The sequence below is a fragment of the Microcebus murinus genome, chromosome 21 (assembly GCF_040939455.1).
Source record: "Microcebus murinus isolate Inina chromosome 21, M.murinus_Inina_mat1.0, whole genome shotgun sequence".
Taxonomy (NCBI): Eukaryota; Metazoa; Chordata; class Mammalia; order Primates; family Cheirogaleidae; genus Microcebus; species Microcebus murinus.
The window spans coordinates 25,391,814-25,413,983 of NC_134124.1; the positions used below are offsets into that span (position 1 = coordinate 25,391,814).

Consider the following 22,170-nt stretch of genomic DNA (forward strand, 5'->3'; position numbering starts at 1 on the left):
AATTTCTATTAAATATGAATTGCAGTTCTTTAAACAGGATGCGTTCTATAATGCTCCACCACATGTATCTTTTTCCACACAGGTGGAGGCAGGTGAGGGTGATGTGATTTCTGCATTGAAGACTGGGAAAATTTCGAGAATAGGTTGTCATACTCTGGCCAGCAGGACTAATATTCTTGATAAAAATCTCTCTTGTTCTGTTTGACACACTACATTCGCCCAATATCTCTATGAAAATGAATGAGGAAATCCAAGTTAAAAATTGATACATTAATGTTTGATGAACTACATTTCAGTGTGGGATGGCTACTCAGTCATCCTGTGGTAAAACTTCAGGAGGAGAGGGAGAGGGTGAAATTAATAAAAACCTGCCTGTCTAACTTCATTACAGGCTAACATTATCCTTTGCCATTTTCCCAATGACAGAACATACATAGCAGGAGGTGGTTGAATTGCCTTCTGCTTCCTGCTGAATCTTTCTTTAAGAATGTGAACCTTTAATCAGAAGTGACAAGTTTCTGATCTAATGTTACATATGGGAGGTGTGCAGACATTTGAAGTCATGTCCTCCCCACTCACATTAAAAGACAAACAGCTATTTTTAGATGGGACAGCCGCCACTGAACGAGTAAAAAAGCTGTTCCTCCCATAAGAACTAGTCTAACAAAATCAGCACCAGTGCATCTCCTCAGCCATTTCTTTAACTAATGAGACTATTGAATTACGACAGCATAACTGTAAGATTATAAAATTGCACTGCAAATAGCTTTGCCTGTTTCTTATCAAAATACTAGTAAATTTTAAATAACAGTCCTGAATTTTATAGCAACAACCAAGTATTTCACCTTATATCAAATCCTACATTGGATAAAGAAATATATCTTATATATGTCCTATAATGGTTAAAGAATGATGATGATGAGGGTTTTATTGACATGGCAAATATGTTTATGATGTTTTCACTGTTAAAGAAAAAAAATCAGATCACAAAACAGTATAATATGAATGTTTTTTATAAAAAAACTACATACACACTGCTAAAAATAAAAATATCTGAAGGATGATACAATAAGGCACAGGTAGTGGTTATCTCTGGGTGGAAGAATTAAGGGTAATTTTATTTTTATAGAATTATAGTTTCTAAATATTCAATTAGAAATGTATCATTTCATAACTGGACAAGTACTTTTATTGTGCTTTCTGAAGAGTTTTGAATGTGATAAAGTACTTATAATGATTTGGAATAAGTAATACAGAGCCCAATTTGGATTTAGATTCCAAGTTTGGATAAAAATATACACCGTTATGCTCATGAAAAAATGCCATCAATTGATAATTCAGGTTGACTTCTGCCTTACGTACCTGAATGTAATGATGTTTTAGATTTCTTAATGAATTAGATTGCCAAAGCACTGAAATATGTTAAATATTGCTATACACATAATGGGAGTCCTAAAAGGATATATATCATACATTAGCAAAATCACAGAATTATGGACTTTGGGGAACTAGAATAATCATTTAGAAATCATTTAAATGAGTGATTAGAAGCATCACTACTTTCAGACAAGAATGCAGGTCTCCTGAGTCCATGTCCATGTAATTATTCATTAGTTTTTGAAATCTAACAAATATCATATTTTAAGTAAATAATGGTCTGAATTATATCTATATAGCCTTATTTATGGTCATATCAACATCAGACATCAGACTAAAACTGAGTTTTACCTGCTCGTGCTTTAGCTGGGTTCATTGATAGAAATTCTATATTTTCTATGTCATTTTTCTTTGAAGTGTTGTGAAAATGACCCAATTGGCCCAATTGGGCCAATGTAATTTTGGAATAGAATACATTTCCAATCTGTTTGAAACATATGCTTTTTAAATTGCTAGGAATTCTTCTCCTTAGTTAACTAAAAAGTCTTTTGTTGCCAAATCTATAGCTGGACTACTCCCAAGAAAACTATTCTTCCCCATATCTGGCCTTATCTCTTGACAGAAATCTCTAAATAATGTAGTAAAATACAGAAAGTATTTGATTTTATGATCAAATTGGAATAAATGAGTTATCATCAACTATGACCAAGAATGAAGTTGAGTGGGATGGTCTGAATGTCTGTATGCCCCAAATTCATGAGTTGAACCTAATCACCAATGTAAAAGTATTGGGAGATGGGCCTTTCAGGAGGTGATTATTTCCTGAGGGCAGAGCCCTCACAAATGGGATTAGTACCCTCATAAAGAGTCCCAGGAGAGCCTACTTGTCCCTTTCACCTGCCGAAGACACAGGGAGAAGGTGTCTTCTATAAACCAGGAAAGAGGCCCTCGTCAGACCCCAAAACTGTCAGTGCCTTCATCTTGGACTGCCCTAGCCTTCATAATTGTAAGCAATAAATTTCTGTTGCTTATAAAGCCACTCAGTTTATGATATTATGTTATAGCAACCCAAATATACTAATGTGTAGACTCAGATCTCTTGCTGTACACAATCAGAAGCAATGGACATGCTCTTGCAGAAGGAAACTTTCACAAGGTTAGCAAGGTTGTAGCAGAAGAGCCTCTCTGGACTATGGCTTAGTGTGGGTATAGGTGGTCATAGATCTCACACCCTGAGCCGCACATCCTCTGGGATGAGAGGACTTCATCTTCAGACACAGCTACTCAAAGCAGATGTGTGTATATGATTCTCTACCTCCAAGAGATCAGAAATATCATGCTTTGGTTGCAGATCTTTTAAATCTTGAGTGCTATTTACTAGATAATAGACCCAGGGATATCTACACCTCTGAAATATATCTTTTTTTTCTTTTCCAAATTTCATTGGAAATTATTCAAACATACAGACAAGTTGAGAGAACAACACAATGAATACCTACATACCCACCATGCAATTCAACTGGGATATATTTTGCTATACTGCTTTCTCTCTTTATTACATTTTAATACCCAAAAAGTTCACTAAGGAAAACCCTAGGAAAGAAACTCACTCAGATCCTGTGAATGACTGGCCCTCCCTCACCCTCCAGCCAACCTTTGTTTGTCTCCATGAGAAGGGAGTTTAAGTTAGGTGTTGCCTTGAATTCGCAAGACATTCAGCTCAGAGGCGTTGTTCTACCCAATTTTTGGTCACTGCCCTGATATTTAAAGCGTTCCCTGTGCTCTCCTTCTACATCCAGGTTTCATGGTTGCCTTTCAATTTGCCTCATCCAGAATGATAAACTTTGCCACTACCTAGTTCTCTACAATGATCTTGCCTGTGCCCCAGAAATCCACCCAACAGAAATCACTCCCTAGTACAGTGTAACTGATATGAACCTCAGGACCTAAAGATGTACCTTCCATAGAACACTCAGGCCTACTTTTCTGTAGGGCCTTACTCTATCAATCAAGAATAAAGTCTGTATCTATGGACTCAATAAAAGTTGTTTCCATCTAACTTTTCTAATCCTGTTTTCCTGTGTGTGATCTCAAGTGATTCCTCCAATTCTTTATTCCCACCTTGCCAGCACATAAAGAGCAAGACGGAATGGAGAAAAGCAACATCTTTGCATTCAGACAACTAAGCTCAACTACGCTCTCTTGCACAATGGCTGTGGAACTTGCTACACAAGTTTCTTCACTTCTGCAGGTAAGATGCACAAAATAATAACTCATTTTGTAAGGCTAAAGTTAATATTGGATGAGATAATATATGCCAATTTCTGGCAAAGCGACAAGTGCATGCTAAGTCCTTTAATCAGTACTAGCTACTGATATTAATATTACTAATATTTTAAGTTTTGTTTCAATGCAGCCACTATTGAATACAGATGCAGTATAAATTTCTTACTAGACTGTCACCGAGAGAAAATGACTAGGGTGGGGGGTGGATAAATAGAGGAGGGCCCAAGTATTGTTGAACCAACTTTGACATGTTAATTTTAACTGAATTCTTTTTGCTTATTGTAAATGAACCTGCCTAAGTTGAGAAAGGAATATCTAGTCCGCATTAAATTTCTAGCCAAGAAACAAAGTGCTCTACTATTTATCCATTAAAACTGCACAGAGGGAAGTAAAACTCAGTGGCTGGTGAAAATCTGGTGAAAATCTAGGTGAAAATCTACCTAATGATTACAATGAACACCACCATATGGGTGATTGGCACACTTTATAACCTTGACTCTAGCATAACAAAAGCGATCTATAGAACCACAAACATTTGTACCCCTGTAATATTTTGAAATAATAAAAAACAATTTAAGGAAAAAAATGGAATGTACATTTATAATTTTCCTGAAACACCTTCCTATCAATTCTACCTTCAGAATTAACAATCTAAGTGGGAGAACAATCACAATTCATGAGCCTGCTCCATGCAGATGTGTTAATTTGATGCACGTGAGACGTGTTCAGAAATCTGCACAATCTGTCAACAGCCCTTGTTGGAAGTGGGAATGGAAAAATGATCATTTCCTACTGTCAGGAGATAAAGGCACAGCAATGGTGTCCAGGTGGTCTTACTGCTAAGAATGAGTGGTCATTACTTTTCTGTCTGATTAATGACTTAATGACATAAAGAAGCCAATATATCATCCATATCGGTCCTCTCTTTTGTCTTTGAATTCCAAAGACATTCTGATTGCTGATTTTCCCGTCCTCTCAGCTTTGCATATATGCATTCATAAATTCATTCTCAACCTTTACTGAGCTGCTATTTACGGTGCAGGTGCTTTGTTCGTGTAAGATATGCAAAGAAGAATAAGATGTGTTCTCTGCCCTAAAGATGTATATCCTAGTGAAACAGGGAGAGCTGATTTCTGCATCATTCCTGTAAAGGTGAAATGAAATGATGGGCAAAATGCATCAAGCACTGGGTCTGCTCTGGGTAACTTATCATTTTTATGTCTCCTGCCTTCTTCTAGACTTTTACACTTTTCTCTGTGCTTAACTTTTAAAAACTTTAAACTACAACCTCTTCCATTCCCCTGTTTTCCACTGTCCACATAGTCATCCTTTTCATTAAGGTCTTTGTGAAACCTTATGTTTTGTAGTTGATTCCAAGTACTAAGTTTAGTACCATGTATCCGTTGAACACAGTTCTTTCCATTACTGCTTTCAAAGTCCACCACTTTGATGGAATCTTTTTCAGACTTTACCGGTCAACTTATTTTCTTTCTCCTCTGATTCCTTCTTTCCTAAGGCATGTACGTGAGCAGTGCTGGTGTCTAATTTCTCTCCTTACCACTAGTGCCTGACACAGAGTAACAAACGTGCTCTCTCTCTCTCTGCCTCTCTTGTTCCTCCCTCCTTTGACAGCCAAATGTCTTTTTCTCTACAAATGTGATGAACAAAAAAAGCTGATTCTAAGGATCTAAGAAAACACATCAGTTAGCTCTGAACATAGCAGAAAATTAAAATGAGATAGAATAGATAAGCAAACTGCGGGAGTGGAGGATTCCCTATTAAGCGCTTGGGGGTTCTGGCTCTGAACAATGAATTGGGTTCGAATTCCATCTCCAAAGATTACTTTCTTTGTGAACTTGTGCAAGTTGCATCAGCTTCTGTTTCTTCATTTGAAAATAAAGATAACAGCAGTTCCTAATGTATGAAGTTGTTGAAAGGACTGACTATGATAATGCATGGAAAGCACTTAGCCCAATGTCTGATCTCTAACAAGTGTTCAATAAATGAATAATACTATTATTATCATCACTATTAAGAAAAGGCAAACACATATTTATGTAAAACAGAAAGCAACTGAAAGGCAACTGAAAAATGTCAGAATTTAGAATCTCTCCCCCAAAATGCAGATAAATCCTTTAAATTGTAATGTTATCAGAGTAAGATAGATACATTTTTTTTATTTTTTCCAGAAAACCATCTATTGCTTTTGATACAAAATAAACTTTAAAAGAAGAAGGTGTTTGATTTTACAAATTATTCTCACCCAAATAACAAAGCACCACAATTTTTTTCTGACATAGAGGTACATTTAAGAGTGTACATTCATATTAATAAACATGAGACAACTACTTCAATCATTTGCAAGTCTGATTGCTCCTTAGAGAGTGCAAGGGGACAATAAGCTTTCCCATCATCAGAGGACCATGACCCAGTTCAGGCAGCTCAAGAAGCAATTTATAAAACCCAGCATCTGCCGCATTCAAACAATTATTTGGCATTCATAATTTTTTTCCATACCAAAGAAACCTTGTCTCTCAGCTATTTTTATATTGTTTATCTCCACTCCTTAAAGAAAGCAGCTTTAGGATCAGCAGCTGATATTGGAAGATAATTCACTAAAACTTAGTCTTAGCTGCGGCTAAGTCCCTTTGTAAGCACGCTACCTTAAGCTCTCAGATGTCTACTGGATAGGAGGTTTAACTCCTTCTCAGTAAAATGGAAGAAACAGTAAGAAAAACAGCACAGTATTTCCCTCCAATAATAAGCAATAGCTATTTTGTTCAGGAAAAGTGATATTTTGACATGGGCACTACAGACCTGAGTCCATAAAGGACTGTGCCATCAGGATGCAGGCGGATCATGCGGTTCTTGACAGTCACTCCGTGCACAAATGACTTCTTATCATTCAGGAAGTAGGTGTCGGGCACCCAGAGCTGGTCTGCCACTCTGTTGTCCAGAGTCAAGTTTAAAGGTATTACATTATAGGACAGCCTCTTATCTCTCCAGGCTTGCTGAAAGTACATTGTCAAGGTATAATCCTGTGAATGTAAAAAGAAAAATGGTTACTCTGTATCCAAACAGGCTTGAGAGATAAGCAAACACCTCAATATTTATAAGAAAAAATTATATATGTGGCCGCATCGTATAAATATATCCTAGTCACATGTAGACAAATATTAATTTATTAAACCCATTCTTACTAAGCACTTACTATATGCCAGGTACCATGGTAGGTACTATTAATATGAATACAGAAGTGAAGAGAATATATTCACATGAAGTTTATTATATATTTCCCAGGAAAGATGTAAGGAATAATGCTTAATAATTAATTTGTGTTGCCCAAAGTAGAATATATAGGAGTGTTTTAGGTGATACCTAAACACAGTTTAATAAATAGTCATGTATTTGTTTTCATGTGTACTAAAAAATTAACTAGCACATCAAACCTAAGAGTTCATGAATACATTGTTGCAGTCATTCATTCAATAAATGTTTAATTTGTGCCTAATACTCGACAGGTATACTGTTGAAGTGCTGGGATGAAAGTAGTAAAAAAGACAGATCAAATGCCTGTTCTCTGGCAATTTATAAACAAAGCATAGATAAGTCAAGAGAATGTCAAATAATGCTACATTCTATGAAGCAAATAAAGCAAGCTATGAAATATCTAGCTGGAATGGTGAAGAAAAACCTCTCTAAGGAGTTGGCATTGTGCTGAGACCAGATAAGGAGCCCAAACCATTGGCTCTAAGGAGAACACCCCAAGCAGAGGAGCATCTGCAAATACCCTAAGACAGACATGAGCTTGGCATGTCTGAAGAACAGAAAATTAATCTGCTTGTTAGAGCTTAGTAATTAATATACAGGGAGAGTAAATAGCAGTCAAGAAAATTAGCTTCATAGAATTTACAGCTTACTAAGGAAAGCATGTTTAAAATAGTTTGTTGCAAAATAATTGATTTATTGCTGTAGTAATTGTAAAGGTTTGTGAGAACTTGATCAGTCCAATCAAGGTGAGTTTCCCAGGGCAGGTGACATTTACACTGAGGCTTACGTACATAAACAATATTAACTCAGTCAGTATATCATGATAATTTTAATGGCAGAATTTTGGATCAGCAGGCTGGGCTTTCAGCTTTTCAGAAATAGCAGGCTGGTATAAAGTGAGCACTGCTCTTCAAGTCCCAACTCTACCTTTCTCAACTCTGTTTCTAGGATGTAAAATTACATACCTTTTTTATGCTTCAGTTCCATTAACTATAATGGAGTTTTTAATACATGCCTGATCTAATCAGAAGATTATTATGAAAATTAAATGTACAACTGAGATGTAATCTGTAAACTACAAAAAGCTATATATTTTCAATACAGCATTTACGTATCTAGTGTGACATATTCTATCCATTAGAGGCCTATGGGTACAATGTAATTGCTCTCTCGCCCTTATTTGAATGAATAAATGAAGGTACAAATATCCATCTGAAAAGGATAATTACAGTTCTATTTTAAAACTAGTTCACAATGCCCTCTTTTAGGGCTTTAAAAAAATCTAGAATCATTATGTCTGCAACCTGAGAGGCTAGCGCAGTGCCTAGGACATAAATAGTGAGCAAATGAATGAATGAATGTCCGATAAGGTATGTATGCCTATTGGATTTCCGCACATATCTGGATAATTTTTTGGATAAAAATATACTTCAGTCAATAGATTCCTGAGTGTTCCTAATCTTTTTTGAGATCTATACATTCTAATTTGGTTATGTCATTTAAAAATATGACTCATAAGATATTATCTGTTATTAACACTGAACAGTTTTCATAGCAAAAATATAATCCCTCTGTAAAAAAGTAAATATTTTCCCTAGCTTCACAAACATACATTTTGACCTCATTCTGAAGTCAATGTAAAAACTTCTAAATTTATAATCAAATTTCTATTCTAACAAAAGATATAATAATATCCTAAAGGTATATTAAACAATTGTTAAAATTGTTAGTGCAATTCACTTTAGTGGATTATTTTAATGAGTGCTTTGGACTGTTCTGCAGCACTATGCTTTAGTAAACAATTAGTCTGAGGATCACTAGAGGAGTATCTTAATTTGTAATAAAAGCAACCTTGAAGATTATGTAACTAGAAAACAGTAAAAGGACTAGATATATTTTTTGCATGCATTACAAATAACCTAAAAATAGGACATAAAAAATAAAATAAGCAATTAATATTGTGCTTCAGAGTATAAATTTAGTGATATCCAATTCTTCCAGATAAAACGGGAAATTTTATTACTAACTCTATTAGAAGATGAAGCTACTTGTATTTCTTTAATAAGCCTTTTAGAGATTTAGGAGAAATAATGCTGTTTGGAAGGTGCTGAAGCTTATCAATCAGCTGAGATGTGTTTGGACACAGGAAATTATATTCTCTTTTGGGCTAAATAAATGGTAATATTGTGAGACACTGCATTACATGTTACCTCCTGTTCCTCGTCAGCATGGCAGTGCCTGCTAAGAAATGCTCCCAGACAGACCCTGGTGATTCTGCAAACTGTCACATCAATTTTCATTTCATTTATTTTTAAATTACACATCATGACACTGTCAAGAAAGGAAGAAGCTCCTGAACCTAAATAAATGTTACTGGACATAAAAGGAAAGAGTAGTCCTATGGTCAACCCTTACCCCTCGGCTCCAATCCACCTTCGAACTTTCATATCGTAAGCATATCCTGTACATTTAACAACTCCACCTTCAGGAAGCTGTCTCAGAGTTGGTTTGTTCAAACTGAAAAACCCTAAATAAACCAATTCTGGGTGCTCTACAATCCATGTCATCACCATATAAGAAAGATTTACGTAATCAAATCTAAAGCCTGCGGCAAAGGCAATATATGTAACCTAAACATTTGTACCTCCATAATATACTGAAATAAAAAAAATTAAAAAAAATTAAAACTAAAGACACTGATTTTCAATACCAAACATGATGGAGTAAGCCCACTATGATTATTGCTTCCACTAATTATAACTGAAAATTCTGGAAGTAATAAAAAAGCAAGGACCTGAGGACTTTGCAAAATATAAAATAGTAGGCAGACTGAGTATGAATCAAAATGTGAAATAGAACACTATGACACTGGGTTACATGTTTGTGTTTTTTTTCTCCTTCTTTTATCTCCTTAAAGTAACATGCATGTACACACAGACACACACACCCCACCCCAAAGCATAAAATGCTTAATAGAGAGATATGTGATCTGCCCATATTAAAATAGTGCAATATTCTTAAGATGTCAATATTCCCAAAATTGACCTATAGATAAAACTTGATCCCAGTCAAACTCCTACCTAGCAATTTTTTTTGTAAATATTGACAAAGGTGATCCTAAAATTTACATGGGGGTGGGGGGGGGGAAGGAATAGCCAAAACAATTTTGAAAGGGAAGAACAAGGCTGGAGCACTCACACTATCTCATTTCAAAAGTCACTATTAAGCTACACTAAAACAGTGTGGTAGTACTGACAGAAATGTAGATTGATAAAAGAATCTAAAAATAAACCTACACACCCATATGTTCAACTGATTTCTGACAAAGATATAAAGGCAGTAAATTGGAGAAACTATAATCTTTGCAACAAATGGTCTGGACCAACTGGAACAACTATATCCAAATAAATAGATAGATGACATACAGATAGATAAGACAGATACCCATAGTTGATACCATCCACAAAAATTATTGAAAGTTCAAATGACTCGGAGACTTAAATGTAAAATGTAAAGCTATATAACCTTGAGAAGAAAACGGGAGAAATTTTCCATGACTTTGGGTTAGACAAAGCCTTCTTAGATACAAATTCAAAAGTACAAGCAATGAAACAAAAACTTAGTAAATTGGACCTCAACAAAATTTAAAATCTTTTCTCTAAGAAAGACACTATTAAGAGAGTGAAAATACAAACCATGGACTGGGAGAAAATATTTGCAAATCACGTATCTAACAAAGGACTTGTATCCAGAATATAAAAATCTATAAAGAATTCTCACAACTCAACAAACAATGCAATAAAAATAGGCAAAATATGTGAACAGACACTTAACCAAAGCAGATACACAAATGGTGAATAAGCACATGAAGTGCTTCTCAACATTACTAATCACTGTGGAAAAACAAATTAAAAACCACAATGAGATCTTACTACACACCCTTAGAAAAGCTCAAATATAAACACCAAAAACAATCGACAAATCCAAGTGCTGGTAATAATGCACAGCAACTGAAAGTCTTATATATTGCAAGTAGGAATACAAAATTATCAGCCACTTGGAAAACACTTTGACAGTTTCCTATAAATTTAGCATACTTGGAAAACAATTTGACAGTTTCTTATACAGTTAACATATATTTGACACGTGACCTAGCAATCTCACTCCCGTATGCAAACGTTCACAGCAGCTCCATTTTAATTGCCCAAACTAGATTCCATCAGAATGCTCTTCAGCTGATGGAGGGATAATCAAACTATAGTGTATCCATAAAACAGAATACTGCTCAGCAATGAAAATGAACAACTATCAGCAATGGTTTTCAAATACAGAAAGTTAAGTGAAAGAAGCCAGATTCAAAAGAATACATATTATATGATTTCATTGGTGTAACATTCTGGAAAATGTAAAACTATTAGAGACAGAAAACAGATGAGCACTTCCTTGGGATTCAAGATGGGAGAGCAGTTATCTATAAAAGGCCAGCATGAGAAAATGATTTTGGATAATAGAATTATTCTGCATCTCAACTGTAGTGGTGCTTACATTACTGTAGGCATCTGTCAAAAGACAGAACTGTACACCACAATGAGTATATTTTTCTGTAGGTAAATTTTAAAAATGTTAAAACTTCTTAACAACAACAAAAAATCATGGTCTCTGGGGTCGGACACACACAGGTTCATATTCCAGTACTTTCATGTCTCTGTGGTGTGACCTTGAGTGAATCCTTTCAAGTCTCAGCCTGCTTCCAGCTGGAAAAACTATAGCTCATTAACTTGGGAATTGGAGGAAACAAAAGCTACTTTGACATCTGGAGGGGGTAAAAAAAGCAGAGTTGTGCTACAAATTAAGTCTCCTCTATGCATACAGGGGGACATATGTCCCCACCAGGATATGCTGACAAGACCACCCTGAGGCACTTAGACTAGATGGTCTTCCAAAGCTACTTCTAGGGGTAAAATAATTCCATTCTAGGAAATGCTCTGCTGTCCTTATAATCAAATACATGTTGTCATTTACAAATCCTCCAACTGTCTAAAATAATTTTTGTTTTACTCCCTTTATTGTTTTCTAATACCAATATTTAATTTTTCCTCTCTCTTTGGCCCGTTGTTCTAGAAAATAGTAATAATAATGATTTGTGTGTTTCTTAAGTTTATTATTTTGTGAATTGCCTATTCATGCTCTTCAAACTTTTCTACTTGGGTATTTATTCCTGTTATTGGGTTATTAGAATATATAGACACACACATATATATGAAATAGTATTTCCCTTTTTTATTGTCTTTTAACTTTCTTTTTTCACTTATTTTAACTTTATGATTCAAAATGAAAAAATAGTAGAGAGTTCCTATATACTTTTTACACACCATCCTCTAAGATTAGTATTTTGCATAACCATAGAACAATATCAAACCAAGATATTAACATTAATATAATATTTACTAAACTCCAGAGGTTATTAGAATATCACTTGTTTATTCAATAATGTCCTTTTTTAGTTACAAAATCCAATCCATGATTCCATTTTACACTATGTTCTTAAGCTCATTAACCTCCATCAACCTGTGATAGTTCCTCAATATTTCCTTGTTTTTGATGACATCAATGCTTTTGAAGAGTACTGGTCAGCTATTTGTTGGAATGTCTCTCAGTTTGGCTTTGTCTGATGTGTTCTTATGATTAGAGCTATATTTTTACAGTTGGCCAGGATATCACCTAAGCAATGTTATATCCAAGGAGTACATAATATCAAAAATGTCTTACTACTGGTGATCTTAATCTTGAATAGTTCGTTAAGGTAATATCTACTGGGCTTCTCCACTGTGAAGTTCTATTCTCCTTTGTAATTAATAGATACCTTGGAGTAGATGTTTTAGCATTATAGAAAGCAAAAATATTAATAGGCTGATATCTATTAATATAATCACTGTGTGTGTGTGTGTGTGTGCGTGTGTATGTGTGTGTGTGTGTGTGTGTGTGTGTGTGTGTGTGTGTTTGGAATGCTCTCCAAGTTTCTATATGTTTTCTTCATTCACCTGAAGCTGAATTCATATTTTCACTGTGTGTGTGTGTGTGTGTGTGTGTTTGGAATGCTATCCAAGTTTCTATATGTTTTCTTCATTCACCTGAAGCTGAATTCATATTTTCACTCAGTTGACAATGTTTAACTATTAATATGACAAACCAAATGAAGTAAACACCACCAAAAGCCATTGAAGGTGTTTTATCATTAAAAATTAGAACTATCTCCTTGAGGATCACTTTCCATTTACCCTAACTTCCCAGACAGCTCTAGCTTTTCATTTTGAATGTATGATGCAGCATCTTCCCCTGGCTTCAAGCTTGCAGTCTGCACATGGGTGGCCTCCATCCCTACCTGGATCTGAGTCACATCCAGCCACAAAGCTTCAGCCTTTCCCTTACCTCTCTCATTTATCTTTATGATTTTCCATATGCTTTTTTTTTTCTCTAGAGACCTCAGCATTTCTAATCTATGGAGCTTTTTCCAAAGCATATGGGAAAAATTATCAATAAAATTATGTCTTTTCCCCTACCATTTCTCTATTTGTGGAGAAGACTGTAGGATAAAGGGTTGGTTTCACATGTGTTTGGTCTGCAATTTGGCACCTAACATGTTTCTTTTTTTAATGATCAGAGTTTAAAGTGATAAGGTATAGGTTCTCTAATTTGCTTTACCTGTTGGAATTACATTTTCTAAGCTCTGAAAATTGTTGTTACTGTGCTAAAATCTTAAGCTTTGGTGATTAATCTTGTTTGTTGAGTTCTTGTAGATAATAGCTTTGTCTCCAAAATTATATGTTTTCAGAGAAATACCACTCTCTGCTTTATAATTATAGGCTTTTATAATTTTAAAAGAAAAAAATTCTTCTTAATTACCCTTGCTGAAAGAACAACTATGTCTAATATATTATCATTTATTACTTTCCTTTAACTTATACTAGATCAACATTGAGGTTTTGAGCTGAGAATCTGAGTTTCTGGCTTTTGTAAGAAATGGCAAATGTATTTAAGGAAGTAAAAATCTATGATATACAAACTGAGTCCAAGTTTACTTTAATTTAAATGTTATACAAGTTTCAGTGGACAAAACTCCATGATTGTTCAACATAGCATACCTTTAATGTCATTCTAGGCATAGTGTTTTAATTTGAGGCATGTTTAGAAAAGTCTTTCAGTTTTTCTGTATGGTATTTCCATTTTTGAAAAATGTGACACAACAGGACTGAATTCTAAAGATTAGAACACCAAACTATTTCACAATTAAAAACTTACAGTTTCCACCTCATGAGAGAATATACATTACATCTGCTGGATAAATTATTACCTAAATAATACCATCAGAAGACCTAACTTATACAGTGCATGTGTTCTTAACATCATAGTCTGTGACTTCCTTGAGAGTAAACATTTTACTTTATTCATGTGTATAATATTTAGCACACTTTCTGGTAAAGAGTATGAACTATTAATACAATTGCTAGTTACATGGTGTAAATTTCCTTTGGAACACTTGGAAATATGTAACGAGATCTCTAATATGTGCTTACACTTTTGTCTGATATATGCATTTGCATTATTAGAAATGTTTATAGAATATAACTAAATGGTAAATTTTGACAATTTTACTTCCAAATATTGTCACAAATCTCTTACTAATAATGTGGCTTAAGGCACTACCCTAATGCCATCATTACTGTCTCCTTTAGTCTAGCCCTTTCCCCCTACAGTGTAGTAGAAACTTAAAGCAGATCATATGTTTTTGTTGATTAATATGGTCCAAAGGCTTCTTTGCATTTACAATAAAACACAAGTTTATTACTTTCTTATTTCAAAATATTATGGGGGTACAAATGTTGAAGTTATATATATTGCCTTTGCACCATTCCAGTCATAGCTACAAACATGCTCATGCCGAGACAGTGGGCACTGTGCTCATTAGGTGTGAATTTACCCATTCCCTCCTCCCCCTCCTTCCTGCCCAACACCTGATGAATGCTACTTGCACTTAAGTGTTGATCAATTAGTAGCAATCTGATAGTGAGTACATGTGTGCTTGTTTTTCCATTTTTGGATACTTCACTTAGAAAAATGGGCTCTGGCACCATCCAGGATAATATAAGAGGTGTTACTGCACCATTGTTTTTTGTTGCCAAATAGTACTCTATGGTACACATATTCTACATTTTATTAATCCACTCATGTTTTGATGGACACTTGGGTTGTTTCCACATCTTTGCAATTGTGAACTGTGCTGCTATAAACATTCGAATGCAGACGTCTTTATTGTAGGATGACTTTTTTTTCTTTGGATAGATGCCTAGTAGTGGGACTGCTGAATCAAAAGGTAGTTCTACTTTTAGCTCTTTGAGGTATCTCTATATTGCTCTCCATAGAGGTTGTACTAGTTTGCAGTCCCACCAGCACTGTATGAGTGTTCCTATCTCTCTCCAACCATGATAACATTTGTTGTTTGGGGACTTTTTGATAAAAACCATCTCACTGGAGTTAAATGATAACTCCTTGTGGTTTTGATTTGCATTTCCCTGATGATTAGAGATGTTGAGCATTTTTTTCATATGCTTCTTGGCCATTGGTCTGTCTTCTTCTGAAAAATTTGTGTTCATATCCTTTGCCCACTTTTTAATGAGGTTGTTTGATTTTTTTCTTATGGATTTTCCTGAGTTCTATATAAATTCTAGTTATCTGCCCTTTATCAGATGTATAGCATACAACTATTTTCTCCCATTCTGTAGATTGCCTATTCACTCTAGTGATAGTTTCTTTGGCTGTGCAGAACCTTTTTAAGTTGATCAGGTCCCATTTATTTATTTTTGTTGTTGCTATGATTGCTTTTGGGATCTTCTTCATAAATTCTTTGCCTAGACCTATGTCTCTAACAGTTTTTCCAACATTTTCTTTCAGAAGTCTTATGGTTTCATGCCTTAGGTTTAAGTCTGTTATCAATTGTGAGTTTGTTTGTGTGTGTGTGTGTGTGTGTGTGTGTGAGTGAGTGCGTGAGAGAAAGAGAGATAGAGAGAGAGACAGAGAGAGAGTTAAGAGGTGTGGATCCTGTTTCAATATTATACATGTGGCTATCCAATTTTCTCAGCACCATTTATTGAATAGGAATTCTTTTCCTAAGGTTCTTGTCTACGTTGTCAAAAATCAAATTGCTATACAACAGTGATTTTATATCTGCATTCTCAGTCGTGTTCCATTGGTCTATGTCTCTGTTCTTGTGCCAGTGGCATATTGTTTTGTTTACTATAGCCTTGTAGTATAGCTTGAAGTCTGGTAACTTGATGCCTCCCCATTTTTTTTTTTTTTTTTTTTTTTGCTTAAGGTTGCTTTGGCTATACAGAGTATTCTCTGGTTCTATATGAAGCACAAAATTATTTTTTTTTCTAGATCTTTGAAAAATGATGTTGGTATTTTCATAGGGATTGCATCAAATCTGCAGATGACTTTGGGTAATATAGACATTTTAATAATGTTGATTCTGACAATCCATGAGTATTGTATCGTTTTCCACCTGTTTACGTTGTTTGCTATTTCCTTTCTCAGTTTTTCATAATTCCCCTTGTAAAGGTCCTTCACCTCCTTAGTTAAATATTTTCTTAGGTATTTTATTTTCTTCATTGCTATTATGAAATGTATTGATTGAGTCTTTGATTTGGTTCTCAAATGTTCTCAGATTGACTGCTGTTGGCATATATGTATGCTACTGATTGGTGTACATTAATTTTGTAACCTGAGACTTTCTGAACTCAGTTTATTAATTCCAATATGATCTTATCTCCTATTTCCTCTCCTTTTCCCTCACCTCCACTGCTCACTAAAACCATCCATGTAGGTCCTTCCTCTGTTTTGCAAATACCTCAAGCTCTTTCAGCCTTTAAAAACATTGTCTTAAGAACGGACTGAAAATTTAACTGAAGAGTTAAATAGCCCGAAGTGTGGCTGGCTCCTGCCTGGGACTCAGAGCTCAACTTGAAGGGACAAACCTACTCAGTACGCTCTTCCCTTATTCTCAAGCTTAGCAATCCACATCACATCTCTCATTTTTATAATGTTCACAGCACTTACCATTTTGTTTTAACTATTCATTTTCATATGTGGTTTTACTCATGTATTTTTCAACTCCCCCAACTAAAGAATAATTTCCATGAGAATGAGAAGCTTTCTCAGCCTTATTCACCATTGTATCCCCATGCCTAAAAGAGAGCTTTGATATAGTGGCAATAAAGAAAAAACTATCGATAGATATGAAAGAGTGAATGAAAGACAACACACAGACATTCATCCCCCCAAAATACTTATAATTATATTAATATTAGCAATAAAATAAAAATGAGTAAAGGCCCAAATGTTTATCAACATAAAGTTAAGCAAATAAAACATTGTACAAACATATAATGAAATACATAAAGCATAAAAATAATATTATAAAAATATTTATTGACATGAATAGATATTCTTAATATATAATTGAACGCATTCTTTTATCTTTTTATAAAGAGGTCTGTAAAAATAATATGCACTATATGACCCAATTTTGGAAATATACATGTATATAGAGAAAATGTGTCTAAAAGAAAGTATGTCTAAATATTAATAGTTGGTATCTCTGTGTAGTGCGATGTCGAATGATTTTAATTTTCTTATTGTGAATCTGTATTTCTTGTTGTTTTATGTTTATAAATTATTTCTGTAACAAAACTAAAAGAATTTTTAAATTAAATTATAAAAGTAGTATCTAACCTTACAAATATGTCTTTATTCTTTGCATATTTCAGAGGTTGGCATAAAGAAAAAGAAATGTACTCATAGTCACAAATAAATGAGAAGCCTCAACCTTTAGGCTTGCTATTAATGATGCATAAATCTCTTTTACATTGATCAAGGGGTTTATCTAGAATCACATAAGAAGAGTGCAAAGTGACAATCATTTTCTTTTTCCAAGGAAGTTCACATATAAGCCATCATTAATCAGTGAAAATCCATTACTATTTTTCCTACTAAACACCAAAAACAAAAAAGATCCCTCTGGCAGTAACGTCCATTTTCTTCACCTCACTGTTAGGAAATTTTATTTTATTTAAAAAGTAAGCCTTCACATCTGTTTCTTGCCTAATACTCAGAGGGGATGAAAACACACCAACACACATGTGCACACACACTGACTTTTTCATTTAAGTTTTAAGTCTAAAACAACCTCTGTACTGCAGCAGAAGTTTAAATCAATGGATTCTTGTGCAAAAGCTTTTAAAGAAATCCTACTGTCATATAATCCAAACTCTTTACAACTCTCCTCACTTCACTCCTCTTCATCTCTGTTTTCTCATCCAAAGTTAGCAATCTGAGACTGCATGGACCATCCCTGTTCAAGAGGATCAGATATCCTTGAGTCTCTGTCGCTACTCTTATTTTCAATCATCTTCTTGAACTTCCTGCTTGAATTAAACTTTTCTATCCCTGTAAGCAAATCTTTTACTTTCCTTTCACTCTTTATTTTTATTATGGAAAATGTGCTGCCCCTCCTCTCTCCTACTCAAACCCTACCTATTCTTCAGGTTTCCATGAGGTCTCTTTCATCCCCCAACCCCCACAAAATCTATGTTGACCCTCCTCATCCTTCAGTGCATGATCTGCAGTATCTCAAGCACTACTGAACTGAGCTGTTACTTCTATTATTGTTATTAGATAATGGGGATTATCTCCCCAATTATACTACTGTAGTCCCCCTCTATCCGGGAGGATACGTTTGCACAGCCCCAATGGATGACTGAAACCACAGATAGCACAGAACCCTATACGTAGACATATACCTATGATGAAATTTAACTTATAAATTAGGCACAGTGAATGATTAAAAACAATAACCATTAAGAAAACAGAACAATCATAACAATCTGCCAGCATCACTACTCTGTCAGCAGCACCACCCCAGTGCATTGTGGCTGTTATCAAGTAAAATAAGGGTGACTTGAACACAAGCATTGTGATACCATGACAGCTGATCTGATAACCAAGAGGGCCACTAAGGGACCAATGGGCAGGGAACATATATAGTGTGGAAAAGTTGGACAAACGGTGATCCACGTCCCAGACTGGGCAGAGTGGGAAAGTGTGAGATTTCATGAAGCTATTCAGAATGGCACTCAATTTAAAATTCATGAATTATTTATATCTGGAATTTTCCATTTAATATTTGTGGACTATGGTTGACCACTGGGAACTAAAACTGTGGAAACTGAAACCTCGGATTAGGGGGGGGACAACTGTACTGTGATCTTTGAAATCAGAAACCATGTCATCATTTCTTTATAGAGCAACCTAGCTATCTTAGGAGCTTTATGAAAATTTTTTCACAGACACAATAAAGCTTCTTCTCACTTCTTTGTGCTTCCTAGCATGGGTTCCAAATTTTGATTCTTTAATCACCTTTAACAATTATTATTCCTGAATACTCCAAAGAATTTGTTCTCCCCATCCACTGGCTTTTGAGAGTTAGTTTTCATTTTTTCCCTTTCATATCTGTTTGAAACTCCTTCAGAGCTACTAGTGTTCTCTCTGTTTTTCCTAGCTGCTCTAATTCTACCAAGAAAGGTCCCAGGGCTGAGGATAAGGATTTCTGAAGGGCACAATTTTTCTGTCAGAAGAAAAAGGAACTCAGGGAGGAATGCAAATATTTCCACAAAATTGTTTCTACACCCCAAGCCCTTTAAAATGCTCTATCTTCCACATCTGAGCCCACAAATTGCTGATCCAATTATAGGTCACGGTAATATTTTCGCATTTTCACCCTTCTAAACTAGAATGTAATGGAGTAAAACTCAGCTCCCCCTGAATAGAAGCCATCACACCAGATGTTCAATTGCAGCATTTTGGAAGAAGCACATGGTAGCAGCCCTGACTAATTGCTAGAGACACATTCGGGACATGGAAGCTGCACCTAAGATCACCCATAAGGGAGATCCAAGTTCAGAAGTGACTAATTATTTTCTTGTATGTGAAAGTAAAATACACATGGTCAAGGCAATGAGTTTTTCCACTATGCTGCTTAGTTCATTTTGCATCTTATTATAGACTTATCTTCTCAATGATAATGGGACTAGTTCTAAGGGTGGCTACAAAATTCAGCCAGTATAACTGGCCATCTCTGTGTCTTATCTTAATATGTAATATGCCCAGCAGGGGACTCAGTTCACCTTGAGATAATCAGTATTAAAAGTATACTTTGTATGTATGATTTATTCTCTATGAATTTATGCTTTTTATTACTCTATAATTTATCTCAAATTGCTTTAGAGTATTTTGTCTTCTAATTAGTCTGTACCCAATTTTAATACCTAACATTGTCCCTGGGCTCATGCTTTTTACATGAATTATTTCATTAATTGTCACAATAGCATTATAAATTATATATCAGATTAACCACTGACTAGCTGCTGTAAGGCCTTGTGCATGCTATCTAACCTCCTTGAGACATCTTGCTCTGTAAAACAAGGGGAATCATAGTTCCTATAGTAAGTAAGTTAACCCAAGGAATGTCATTAGTAGAATGCCTGGCTCAGATTAAGTGTTCTGCAAACAATTGTTATTATTATTAACATTATTTTCATTATTTCCATTTTCAAAGTAACACATCTCAGAGACAGGGTGGTAAGGGACAATTCTAATGTCACTCAGTCAATAATTTTCTAAGCCTTGATTTGGCTGTGGGGTTCTCTGACCATGGAGCCCATGTTCTTAGCACTTCAACTGCTAGTTTTGATTATGACCCATTATTTACCAACATTGCTTCTATTCTCCACCTTCCTCAAAAAAGCAAGGAAGAAAAAATATATATATACACTCACACAGAGCCATATCCAGCAACAACAACAACAACAAAAAATCAGAACAATTTCGGACAGACATAAACTATTTCTTGGCAGGGAAGGGTAAAAGATTAATGTCAGTCCCTGAGAATTGTAATTTCTCAGGGACTGACATTTGTGATTTGAATGCTGAAGTTTTGCATATATGCACATGTTCCTGAACACATATGATTTTACTCAAAAGGTGATTGCATCAACTCACTTTGTGCAAAAAAATTAAAACATATGTGATGTTGACAGAATGTATACCTTACCACTGAGAGGCCTAAATTAACTAGAGGGATATACAGTGCTACCTGGAATAATGCACTCATTCAAAAGTAATTCAATCGGAAAAATATTTCCAACACACTAAAACATGCTCAGCTTAGGTTCGCATCACTTCAGAAAGTTGTTTTCAGTAGAATAGTGACAATTATTACTTAACTCTTAGGTTGAACCATAAAAAATTAATCTTTTCTTGGTCAGTTAAATAATATTTGAGTTTTAGCAATTTCGTGGTTCAACCTATACATGGTAGCTACTATAAGGGTAAAGTTAATATGCTTATTTGATTATAATTAATACTCTCAGGTTCTAAACAATTGGTAAGACAGTATTAATTTTAAAAATAAAAAGCTTATTATTTTAATAATTGAGTTTTTAAATGGCTCTGCAATTTGTATTCAGAGTGAGAAGGAAACTCCAATTATATCCTAATGCATAGGGAATTTACCAAATTCTCTGTTAAACATTTTGCTTTGATAAAGTAACAATATCAAAGCTATGTAGATTGTGTTTCCTTTGAATGCAAACATCCTAAAGAGAAACTCAGCAGATTCTTCTAAATTCTTCTTATTATTCTTCTTATTATTCTAAATTCTTCTTATTATTATTCTAATAATAACTATCTATATAACCAACTTATTACAAAATGTGAGAAGTTAGTCAACTATGTCATGATTCAAGCTGAGGAAAAAGTATAAATATGGTAGTATTAGTTTCATGAATATAAAACATTAATACAACAACAACAACTTTTCCTGCCAAGAGAATAGGAACAAAAGTTAAAGATTTCATTTATTTCATGTGTAAGACACCAAGTTTGGAGTAATTTTTATTAAAGGAAAAAAACATAATTGAATAAGAGCTTGATTTCACTTAAAAATCAAAATGAATTTCTCTGCTTAATTTGGTGGATTCTTAGGAAAAATGGACAGTGTCATCCTCTTATCTCCTGCTGCTCTTATATGTATTGCATTAATACATTTTTATCATCCATAGAAAAATAATGACTGAATATCATCAGCCATTGTAGGCACCCTAGCTGTGTTAAAGTTGACAAATG

The 22,170-nt window shown here is 34.7% G+C and overlaps 1 protein-coding gene across 3 annotated transcripts in view; it reads right to left on the reverse strand.

The window, feature by feature from the left end:
* The window catches only part of GABRB2 (gamma-aminobutyric acid type A receptor subunit beta2), a 242,058-nt gene that overhangs the window by 148,460 nt on the left and 71,428 nt on the right, over window positions 1-22,170 (reverse strand). For all 3 annotated transcript variants that reach the window (XM_020283723.2, XM_012740678.3, XM_020283724.2), the window contains exon 5: window positions 6,481-6,701. In XM_020283723.2, coding sequence (XP_020139312.1) covers window positions 6,481-6,701 — 221 coding nt within the window. The remainder of the gene's footprint in view (window positions 1-6,480; window positions 6,702-22,170) is intronic.